This window comes from Camelus ferus, chromosome 20 (assembly GCF_009834535.1).
Source record: "Camelus ferus isolate YT-003-E chromosome 20, BCGSAC_Cfer_1.0, whole genome shotgun sequence".
Lineage (NCBI taxonomy): Eukaryota > Metazoa > Chordata > Mammalia > Artiodactyla > Camelidae > Camelus > Camelus ferus.
This window is the reverse complement of record NC_045715.1, coordinates 39674576-39687251: the sequence shown is the minus strand read 5'-3', so window position 1 is coordinate 39687251 and position 12676 is coordinate 39674576. Positions and strand designations below refer to the sequence as shown.

Below are 12676 nucleotides of genomic sequence, written 5' to 3'. Positions count from 1 at the left end.
CCATTAGGGAAAGACCTTCATTGCTATCTGTGCAGAATAACTTGGCAACATCTGTATAAACATCTGTATGGAAACAACTGTGGATCTCGTGTTTACAGAGGTAGATTTTCATGGAATACTGAGCTTCTCTGTGGAATATGTATTTTTTTATTTTAAAGACATAATTCCTGATTTATTACAAAATGAAACACTCAGAAGTGTTGAGCGATACCCAAAGTTCAAATGTAAAAGCTCTCCTGCCTATAAACTTACTTTGGCTGCTTCTTTCCACCTGCTAAATAAAAAGTGAACTCATTAAACTGAACTAACTGTGGAAGATTTAGCCATTCTGGGAAGATAGTCACCAAGAATGATGACTCTCTCTTTACCAGCTCTAATGTAGCAGCATATTTTGTGTGAACTAAGGGCTAGGATGCTCAGAAGCTTCTGTGCACAGCAGGCCTTGAGTCCTCTGCGAGGCTCGGCTGAGGCAACTGAAGGGACTGGGCAGCATCCCCTGTGGGTGGAGTGAGCACAAGAAACCCAGTGTCGGAAAACCCAGAGTGCTAACGGTGGAGTGGGTATTTGGGCAGGAGTCTGGCTTGCCCAGATCTATACTTCACCCAAGTGCAAAGCTGCCACAGACCCACTGGGGAATGTCTGGTCTCCCTGGAGGCAAGAGGCCAAGAAAGATCAGAACAGGTGAGCCCTCAGTCCGCAGAGGTGATGGGAGACTGGAGCGTGGGATGGCATTTTTTAGGTTCTCACCTTGTTTTTGGTGGCCTGCCTAGTTCTACATTTTCGGTCCATGTGGGGGAGACTATTTCACTTTGTAACACTTTGGAGGACTGGTTGTAACTGAGCAGGACCCTGGGGGGCCTCCAGGGTCAGACCCCCCCCCCCCATGTCCTCTGCTGCAGCTCCTCTCTGCAGGACCCAAATAATAGTACCTCATGTCTATTTCCTGTGTTTTTCAGATGCTTAAAACCACCACCCAAGGGAAGAAATGAACTACTCGATGATCCAGAGCATGTGGTCCCCAGGTCTTCTGGCACCTGGGGGTTGATGGTGTTGACCGCCCTGTTACCTCAACACCAAGCAATCGGAGAACTGTGCATAAGCTAATCATGTGCCCTGCGACCCTCTCCCTCACCTGGCCTTTAACTATGTTTTGCTGAAACCTTTTGGGCAGTTCGGGGTTTTCTTGGGCATGAGCCACCCCATCCTCCTTGCCCGGCCCTGCAATAAACCTTCCTCTGCTCCAAGCTCATGTTTCAGTTTGGCCTCATGGTGTGGCGGGCACACAAACTTGCCTTTGGTAATAACATGGTGTCACTAAAGGTACCTGAAGAAAACCACACTACATCAAGACAGAAAGAAAGGAAAAAAGAAAAAGGAAAGAGCATCCAGAAAAAGCAGAAAATAAACCAAAAAAAGCAGTCAGAAAAACTACCCGGTGAAAAAAAGTGGCTGGAGAAGAACAGAAATAAACCTGAACAGAAAAACAGAAGAAATGCCTGAGATCGTACAGCTATAGTACTTTCTGAAGAAACAGAACAAAACAGTATCTTCCTGATTTGCGCCGAAACCATTCACCTGAACCTGGTGGCTGAGAAGACCTTGAAGGCCGTATCTCTGGAACACATGACCAAAATGGTAAGATGAAAACTGTTAGAAAAAGAAAATTTGAAGCAAGCTCTGGGAAACTTGCCACAAGTAACAGGAGCTCCCAAAGGAGAAAAAAAGGGAAAAAATATAGAGAAAAGAAAATCTACAAATAATAGGGAGAGACTTCTGAAAGAAAGACCTAATACTGCCAGTGGGCTGACGGAAGGGCCAGACCGATGTGGGTTCCAGTGAAGTCCTTGACCTCTGAGGACGAGGTACCACAACCTTACAGGGGCGCAGAGAGAACGGACAAAGCTCACCTGCAGCGCCAGAAGCAGGAGGAAGGCAGAACTTCAGTGAGAGGTGCTGAGAGATGGGAAAGGACTGTGTTGTGAGAACTGGAACGCCTCCCTGACATCTCTCAGCTGAGAGGAATAAAAGCTACTTGATGATCACCAAGAATTCCATTAGTCTGTCATCTAAACAGCCCATCAGAGGAATACGTGTGAACTAAGACTCAAACCAAGCAAGTGAATTGGGCTATGGCAGGACGAGTTTTACAGCCCGACTTCTCCGATTTCCTATTCTCTCCTACACCACCTGCCAACCCATTTGCAAGGCCCAGGAGCACTGGACACCTGGAATGGAGACAGTGGGGACACTGAGTGAGTCGTGCATGCTGCCTTCATCACACCCGCTCCCCAACCGTAAATACGGGCATGAGGGGAGCTTTGACATGGATTTGAAACTGACATCATAAATTGGAACTAACTGGACTTAAAACCTGAATATTGTAAATTAAGATTCTTCTTAGAGGAGAATGAGTGGAAAGCTATGTGATTTGCTCAAACTGTTGGTAATGAAAAAGAATGACAGTGGTTATTGAAAAATAAAACCAATTACAGTTTGTACCATGTTGAGTACAGACTATACCCAGTCAGCCATTTGCACTGGCATTTTAAGGACTTGTAAATGCATCTTCACATGCACTATGTAGAGAGATTGGGTAGAACAGGCAGAGAAAGGGACAGAGAAACAAGAATTCAAGATGAGATAGAAGATACATTTTTTGGGAATGAGGAGGATTCATCCAAGTTCCCTGGAAACTAGGTTGGATACCGTCTGGAGGAACCAAACATTTTCCATTATAGCTTCTTGAAAAAGAGGCTTCAGAACCACTAAATGAGCTCAGTTAATCAAGGACAGGCAATTCAAAATACGCTTACATTGTATCTTACGTAGCTGCAAAATTCGCTTTTTAAAAGTAAGAACAAATGGCAAGAATAGAAGTTGAAGACACATTTCAGGAATCTATAATTTTGCAAAAAATAATCCATTTTAAAATATGCTCTTCCCTATGTAATAGAGAACAGATCTGACTCCATATCAGATCTGCTCCTTTAGTTTTGACCACTGTGCCCTGTTTTCTAGCCTCAGTCTTGCCAGCTCTGCACCTTTTGGGAAACAATGTTGCCTTAAGCCTGAAATAGACAGGAGAGCCTATTCTCGGGGCTGTGACCTTTAAGGATGTCAGCACTTCTGCACTTAGGACGAGATGGCAAGATGCAAAACAGAGAATAACCTTTGTTTTATTGGAGGTTTACAGGGACACTATGACCTGGCCCACATGGACGGCTGCAAGAACAAAGACTGCCTGCAGCAAGAAGTTTGTGACAATGAACCACACCCTCTCCCCTATTTTTTTTGTGTAAAAGGAGCCTGTATTCTGACTAGAGAAGAATGGTTCTCCAAGACATTGGTCTGCAGGCTTTGTGAATAAAGTCGCTATTCCTTGTCCCAACACCTCGTCTTCCGATCTACTGACCTGTCATGCGGCGAGCAGAACTAGTTTGGACTCAGTAACACATGTAAGTTTTTCTTGTTACATTAAAAATACTTTTTTTTCAATATGAAATAGTGGGTCATCAACACTGTCAAGAAGCAATCAAAACATCCTCTCTTTCTTCACCCTCGCCCCCGACTTCATTCATCTCACTCTTAGTTTCAAGGAATAACTTGCCATTGTCTGTAGAGCCGTGGTCTCTGTCAGTAATAGATTTCTCTTAGAAATGACACCTTCTGTTTGATCAGTGTTGCCTGATGTATCCTCACTATTGTCCCATCTGGTCTCCCATTTCCAGTTCTCCCTCAAAGACTCCTGCATATTATTTACCTTTTATTTTTAAACAATTTATTTATTTTTAATTTCTTTTTAAATGGAGGTACTGGGCATTGAACCCAGGACCTCATGCATGCTAAGCATGTGCTCTACCACTGAGCTATACCCTCCCCCCTCCCAAATTTACCTTTTAAATCTTGAAAATAGTTATCTGGTTCTTAAACTCCACAAGAGCAGTGGCTGATGTGACACAAACTCCTAAAATTGTTCCTGGCATATATGTGATACTCAGAAATATTTGTTACATTTCAACAAACCCTTTGCCTTGCATTAATTAATATCATTTATTTTACTTAGTTAAACAAAGCTTTCATCTTGCATTAATTAGTACAATTTATTTTTGCTTATTTAAATGATTTACTCAGTTAAAATGTATACATTTTATTTAACAGATTCTGATGATTGAGCTACTTTTCTGCCTTGTTTCCTTTTTTGGGTACCAAATCCTTCAATAATCATGAGTTGCTTCCATCTGTAAACGTATTTGCAAGTCAGTGTTGGTGTGTTTATCATATACCTATGTACAAGTCTGGATTAGCACTAGTAAATGTTTTGGATACAATATACATTTTCTATTTGATCCTCTAAGACTTTCCTTAATATCAGAACCCTGTAAGAGGTGAGATCCTTCCTTTGGAGATCAAACCTGCATCTTTAGGAGCTACAGTCTGTAACAACACAGATAACTTTTTAGGAATGCTGCGAAGCCTTCAATGTTAATGACTACCTATGGAATTGCAAAAGCAGGTCCTTTGAGTATAATGTCAGTTAACTCATCAAGAAGATGAAATCAAGGTGCTGTAGAAAGGGAAGATTGAAGCTGAGCATCTAAAAAGCAATTAAAGCTCATGAAAAGAGAGGCCTTGGAGAATTCAGAACCCTGGCATCAAATGGGAACAGAGATAATTAGTGGTAAATTCTGTCTTAAGATAGAAAGCGGATGATCACACCCTGACCCTAGGTTCAGAGAGTGCGTATCTGGTTGTCTGCCCTGGTGAGGAGGAAGAAGACACTTACATTAGGGTGAGTAGAAAAATCACACTCAAATAGTTATCCACTGCCCCTTTTATCTGTCTTTCAGGTTATGTGCATCAAATTGGCAATGTTAAAGTAGCCTGGGGTTTCAGTGATAATAACAATAATAATAAAAAAGTCCCGTACTATTATTATATAATTATTATTAGTTCTATTCTAAGAACTAGTAATAATTTTAATTCTTTTAAAGTCATAAGCTTATATTATTTATTACAACTTAGCAGATAAGAAGAAATACTCAGTATTAGATGATGATAAATTTTTCCAAATAGAATACGATCATAGCGCTATAGCAAGACAGGAAACACTCTGCACAAGCAACAGCTCCACCAATGCACAGCTTTGTGCTTAGTGCTTTTAGCTACCATGCTATTAGAATACAGTTAATCACAGGAAAGCAAAGGGAATTCACTGGTTTTGAGGATAGGAAATCTGAGGCAAACTCTTGACAGCACTGTAACAACCGCCACATCAGTGAAGGAATGACATCCAGGTGGTGGGTTCTGTTTCCCCCTCTGCACTGAATGTTATTGTTTTACTCTGTTCCTGACCATTCTCTTGCCTGCAAGGTGTTACTATTGCCTTCATCGTGAACTCCTGCCATCAGCCAGACAAAACGGGTCCGCCATTCCCCACCTTGTAGCCTTGACATTTATCAGTGTTACTTTCGCTGGCTGGTGGGTTTTTATTTAATCCCTTGTATTCCCTATATATTCATCTGCATGAAAGACTCCGACCAAATGTTCACTTTTTACCAAATTATAGCATAAATTCCTCTATGTTTATTTCTATTACATCTATTTCTAAGCATTCTTATGTGAAATAAATCTTCCAAAATGTTATTAATTTTTTTTGTGTATGAAAGTCTAGATCATCTTCTATCTCCTAGACTGAAAATACCCTGATTTTCTTTTCTCTTTTCTGTATTATATCTACTTACTTTCCTGTCTGATTGCTGTTGGCAATCAGTGTCATTTTCCCATTTCAGAGCTAGGATTACAATCTTTGAGGACTAGAAAGCAAGAATGTCCTCTATTTGCTTTCACCATATGGAGGAAAAGAGTTTTATTTTTCCTCCATAGGCACTCTTAGTAGGTTTCCTGTATGGGTTTCCAATATTTCAAATGTGAAATGATATAATATGCCCTAATCGCCCCATTTCAAGAATCACATCTGTCACCAAGACATACACCCCATCTAATGTAGGAAAGAAATAACCTGGAATGATTCTTTTTTTTTTTTTTTTTTTGCCTGTGTTGGATTGACTAAAAGTTGTGTATGTGAGGCTGGCAGGACCAATAAAGGACACAGAAAGACAAATATAAAACTTCACGTTAGTATAAAAGGTGTGTGTGTGTGTATGTGTGTATTCACGCCACCTATGTGTTACTACAGATGACGTGAAAATCTTCAAACAGTATGTTTCCCTTTCTGGCAAAGAAGGAACTAAATATGCAGAGCTGGGAATGTCCATCTGGGTTTGTTTGTTTTCTACTGGAGAGTGTTTTTGTTAAGACCTAACACACACACACACACATTTTCTTTAAATGATGCAAACCTCTAGAGATGATCAGTAGAGATTAAACGCAGGCATGACAAATACCACTTTTCACATTCTGTCACTTCTGATAATACAACAGTACTGTGTAGCTTAAACACCAGAAAGATTCTGAGACCAGGACAGGGTTGGTGGAACTAAGAGTTGTGATCTCTTAATCCTGTGAATGACTAACTCTTAAGGAGGTAACAAAGATGCTTGTGATCTGTGACCTAGATCTGATTTCTTGTTTGTGTGGAAAACCCTCCTTTCATCTTTTTTTTTTTTTTTTAAACTAAAGGATGTATAAATTCACATTCAAAAGGCAGAATCTTCCTGAAGTCTTCCTAAGTTCTGATCATGAGATAGTGCATTTTGTTTTAATCATGAGTTAATTACTAAGCATTGGTAAAACTTACCAACTGCAACTTAATGGAAGGTGAGAGGCAGCCAATTTAGGAAAATGCGATACAGTGATGTTATTTTAAAGTACATGCTGTCCCCGACATTTTGCAAGGAGCAATCTGCAAAGCCCTGTGTGCCAGCCTTAGTGCCTGGGCTATTAAAGAAAGGGGTGTTACAAAATATAATAATGGCAATTCTTGTTTCCCCATTTATGGGTTACAAAGGGAAGAGACGGGCATTAACATAACTGAAACGTGTATTAGTGTAGGATTTTATATCCCTTTTGTCATGATTTGTCAAATTTATTTACCGCTCCTAATCTGTATTTGCAAGACAAATTAGCAAATATTAAAAAAAAACTTTAATACAGCACCTTCACAAAGCATTAGAGATTTAAAATGAGCAAGCTTCAATTTATTGATGTGTTACTGACCTGCCACACTACTTGTTTTGATAAGGCTGAATGGCGGCCACCAAGCTGGAAGTTTTCCCCACTGGCAATAATATTTCTTTTCCCTTTAATAAATCACTGAAGATATGAAAACTATGCTGATTTCCAACATCTGACATGATACAGACATTTCTGAGGAGCTGGATGCTTCTCAGTCAGCAGCCTTAGACGATTACATCCCATTGGAGGGCAAAGTTGGGTACATGGTGGATAATGTAGAGGAAGGTGGAAGTTCTAACCGTGGACAGATGTTCCATGTTGCAGAGGAGCTGGGTGTCAGGGGAACCCCCTATCAGTCTGCGTTACCTTTCTGTGCTGGTCTAGCTTGCCTCCTGCTGGCTGTGGTTCTCCACCTGTGATGTTTCTAAGTGTTAATATCCTGACATGTTAGTTCTATGGACTTTTATATAAATGTCAAAGGAAACCTGAAATCACCCAGCGATTTCTTATAGCAAAGAAAGAACTGGCAGTTCATTTTTGCCGCTGGTGGTTCTGGCAATGAAGGAAGTCAACAGCTGCCATCCTTTGCTTGGAACGAAGGCAAATGGGCAAAAAAATTTACCAAGTAGAATGACTTTCATTGATTGTAAAATTTGCTAATTCCACATTGAGTGATAATAGACTATATTTTTTAAGCTTATTCACTCATAGACAAAATATTTATGAAGTGCTTACTTGGGGCCTGGCATCATCCAAACTGGGAGAATAGAGCAGTGAAAAAGATACAATAAACCCTGTCCTCACGACGTTTATATTTTAGCAGGAAAATCGGCAACAAATAAGCAAAAAAATAAACATAGTACATCTGAAGTTAAGAGCTAAGAGGAAAATAAACAAGTGAAAGGGGCCTCAGTCAGACCACTTCTTCTTTTTCTTTTTTTAATGGAGGTACTGGGAATTGAACTCAGGACCTCATGCGTGTGAAGCATGCACTCTACCACTGAGCTGCACCCTCCCCCCTTCAGCCAGATCCCTGAACAAACACTTACTGTGCCAGACAATTCTCTAATGATGGGAGCACCAGAGACACTGCCAGCCCTGCCCTCAGGGAGTGTACATTTCAGGGGTGAAGACGTAAATGAAATGATTACAAGCACTAGGTCTAAGACGTAAGTGACATGCATTACTGGTATTTATAAGAAAATAGAGTTAACCTAGCCTACAGCCTAGATCTAAAATCTATGTTGTAATGAACTGGTATTTCATTGTACATAGCTCACCTCAAAAACTCATTCCAAGATTCTATCTACAATAATAAAATAGATTAAAACATCAATGAATTTATGTATTATATACATTAAAATATATGTAGTGCTTTTTAATTTTCTATGTCCTTTCATATGCATTATTCCATTTGATATTCAGAATAATTGTGAGAGAGGTCAGCTGAAGATTATCTTTTTAAAGATGATTAAGCTAAAGTTCTGAGAATTAACTGACTTGTCTACAGTCACAAAATGAGTTAGTAATGCAGGCAGTCCTAGCTTTTTCCTCTACCACTTAATCACCAGAGGTCTGGTCTGAGCTAAATATAGCAAAACTCTTTACCCAACAGCACCAGCTTTTCGTTCAGAAGCAAAAGGAAGAGAGAACACAGCATCCCCATTCTTAAGAAATATGAGATCTATTTAGGGAGGTGTTCACATAAGTACCAGATAGTAAATCGTGCGGACGTTCCCTGTGCATATAAAGCCATGGAATAATCAGAGTGCTACGGGATGATTCTATAACCTTCCCTTGACAGAAATTTTTAAATTGGGCATAAAAATAGACTATGCATTTAGATTTTGAGGCTTTTCCATTCCGAAATTCTTTGTCATTGGTTTTTCTTTTCCCATTCTGAAAATCACTGGCCAATCAATGAATCTTACCCACCATTTCCTCTGAGTTTATTGCTTAGTTTAGAAATCTACAGTGTTCCTTTATTGCACAGATTAATCTTAGCTATTCTCTTTCTCTCTTTCTGCTGAAAATTTCTGCCAGGGCACTCCAGAAAACTTTACTCAGCATTCTCTCCTAATTATCTTATTCCCAGCTCTAAGCCAATGCCAAGATTTCTATTTGAACAACCTCTTCCTCAAATGCTAAATTGTCGACCTTTAGGAAAGCTTCATGCATTTAACCTTCCTCTAGAAAATCAGCAGGGAATTCTATTCAATATGCAGCCCTGAATCTGCTGTTTCTCTCATATAGAGCAATGACTTTATTTTTCCAATTTTTGTGTGACCTCAACACGTCTGATTCTATTCATATTGATTATTTTATATGATTTTTTTTGATGAGCCAGCACCTGGCATACTACCGCAGAAAAAAACATTTGATATTTTCAAATACTATCATTGTCTGTTACAGATACGATACATCTAATCTCTTTCCCCTCCCACTGTGCCTGAAAAGAGTTTCTCTATTAATTAAAAATTATAAATGATACATGTCAACTTCTAAGGAATTAAGGCACAAGAGAAAAGGCTACAACCTCACTTACGTGTTTGTGGTTGTCTGTTAACTGTCTTAATTGTGGCTAAGAACTGATCTGCAGCCAGTAGCTGAACACAAACGCTGCTGTCAACCACCACCATGTGGCAACAGGCCAAAGTCTTTTGTGTATTCTTTTTTTATTTTTGCCTTCATATCAACTCTACAAATAATTAGTCTGCAGTATCAATTGCCTTCTAAAGAGTCAGTGATGATCAAAGGCACAGTTTTTAATAGAAACTGATGAGAAACATCTTGATGAAAAATGAAAAAAATACTCACGGGAACCAGAAATTTTTTAATCTCTTCCAAGGCGTGACTCATACGTGAATAAGCTTCCCCAGGTGGAGCAAACACTTCAATTAACACATGAAGTTCATCACTCAAGTGGGCATATTTGGCTTCCCCACTCTTCCTTAATTCTTCTTCCTGCGAAAGAGGTTATTTTTAGAAATACAAATCCCCTCATTTTGCATTGACTTAACATTTACTGAGAAGATAACAAAAGAGCATTGTCTAAGCAAATTTTCCACAAGTAGAAACACTTTGAGAAATAAAAATGGGGTACAAGCCATAGAAAGATTTTAAAATTATTCCTGAGTGTTTGAAAGATTAAAAAAAAAAATCCTAGCATAATTATCTACACCATATTTTAATCAGCATAAAGGAAAATGCTATGGGGGAGGGTATAGCTCAAGTGGTAGAGTGCATGCTTAGCAGGCACGAGGTCCTGGGTTCGACCCCCAGTGTCTCCCCTAAAGATAAATAAATCTAATTACTTCCCACAGCCAAAAAAAAAAAAAAAAAAAAAAGAAAGAAAGAAAGAAAAGAAAAAGAAAAGAAAGAAGATGTGGTTGCCAGGGGGGAGGGGGTAGAAAGGGATAGGCCTGGGAGTTGGAGATTTGTAGATACTGACAGGTATATATATAAAATAGATAAACAAGTTTATACTACACAGCACAGGGAAATATATTCAAGATCTCATAGTAGTTCATGGTGAAAAAGAATATGAAAATGAATATATGTATGTTCAGGTATGACTGAAGAATTGTTCTGTACACCAGAAATTGACACATTGTTGTAATCTGACTATAACACAATAAAAAAAATCAAAACTAAAAATAAGAAATTAACTAAATGAAAATGCTAAATCCCTGAAAAGAAGTTACAGAAATGCCGTTAACTCTTCAGAGTACACCACTGGACGAAAAAAATCGCAATTCTTTAAGGAAACCAGGATTTTCTAGATACTCTTGAAGAAGTGGTGAAAAGGTTGCTTGTTCCCATTAAGCCGAGGCTTCTCTCCCAGCCTCATGCCTGCCGGCTTCCTGCCCACAGCTTCTCTGGCATTTGCTGCCTCATTTTGGTCAATTCATAGGAGTAAATTACAGGGATGGCAGCTAGGCATTATGTTGGCTTTGATTCTGCACAAACCACCTACCCTCAGCCTAACCAATGGCACATTTCGGTTAGAGGAGGTATTTTGGAGCACTGTACCCAAGTGATTACTGAAGCCTGATCAATTCAGTACAGATGCGGAGCAAATCAGCAAATTACGATCAATATGCTTTGCCTAGTTTGTGTGTCTAAGGTGTATCATCTATAATTGCACAGTCACCTTGCACAGGATTCACAGATTTGAGTTGAAAAGATTTTAAGTCACTTCAGCACAGATGAAATTCAAACCCAGCTCATTTTGCAACCAGATTTGTATATATATATATTTTTAGGATTTCCAGGAAGCAAAATTCGGTTAAAAATGAACATAAATAATATTAATTATGTTTTATCTTTCTTGACTCTCCTCCCCCTGAAGCAGTTGTTTCCCTGAATTTCAAAGGATAAACATTTTAAAAACAATTTTTAGTTTTATGTGTGGATTAAATTGGAAAAGTGACATGAGTAGAACTAACCTGGGTAAACCAAAGCGGTTTGGTTCTGCTAACTCTCATTTTTCTCTCTCGACTAAGAGTCTAAGGCTACGGGCAGCTGGAGGAGGAGCAGGTGGCCCTTCTCCACACTGCCATCCAGCTCCTAAGATGCTGTTCTCATGGGTGTTAATGAAGGATGTTGTCTATCATAACCGCTGGATTCCACTCCATGGAAAAGAGAAAGAAAACGTAGGCAGCAAAAGGCTTCCTTTCAAGGACATATACCAGAGGTTGTATACATCATCTCTGCCAACAATTTCTTTGGCAAACGTGTGGTCACGTGGATGCAATGGAGGCCATGAATGTGGTCTCAGACCGAGCAGCCAAGAGGCCATCTAAACTATGACAGCTTCCTTTACAACAGGAAAAAGTGAGACTAGACACTGGTTGATTATGAACTAGGAAAAGTCTTCCGTGTATAACATTTGTTTAATGCAGGGGAGGTAATTAGGTTTCTTTGTTGATTTTCACTTGGAGGAGGTACTGGGGATTGAACCCCTGACCTCTTGGGTGCTGAGCACGTGCTCTACCACTTGAGCTATACCCTTCCCCCATTAATTGAAATGAATAGTTCCAAAGTTAATGCTAGGAACCATTGGATTTCCATCTAATAAAGGCACAGAAATGGACACAGGCAATAAATCAAAAGAACATAAGATGCACACATCAGAAGGTAAATCTGTCATGATTCAAAATTCTGTTTTTAGCAGGAGGAGGGTATAGCTCACGTGGTAAAGTGCATGCTCGGCATGCATGAGGTCCTGGGTTCAATCCCCAGTACCCCTTCTAAGAAAAAATAAATACTAAATAAACCTAATTCCTTCCTCCTACCACAAAATAAAGAAGTAAAATAAATAATTTCAAAATTCTGTTTTTAAAAGACTATGCAACTCGGTCAATATTATTTAATCTTCCCGGTAAAAGGTACATGTATCCAACCGACAGTATTTACTTTAGCCATGGACCTACAAAAAATGATTTGTGGTGTTTAGCTACTACAAAGGAATCACAAGCTAATCATTTTAAGTAAAATCATTAGTTGCTAAACATTAGAGAGTCTAAACCAAAACCATTAG

General features: G+C 39.4%; 1 protein-coding gene and 1 non-coding gene across 3 annotated transcripts in view; both read right to left on the bottom strand.

Moving 5' to 3' along the window:
• KHDRBS2 (KH RNA binding domain containing, signal transduction associated 2) overlaps positions 1–12676 on the bottom strand; it is a 507201-nt gene that overhangs the window by 249090 nt on the left and 245435 nt on the right. For both annotated transcript variants that reach the window (XM_032463333.1, XM_006187704.2), the window contains exon 4: positions 9952–10098. In XM_032463333.1, coding sequence (XP_032319224.1) covers positions 9952–10098 — 147 coding nt within the window. The remainder of the gene's footprint in view (positions 1–9951; positions 10099–12676) is intronic.
• TRNAV-CAC lies at positions 8078–8149 on the bottom strand. The gene has a single exon. It is a non-coding gene; the product is annotated as a tRNA-Val (tRNA).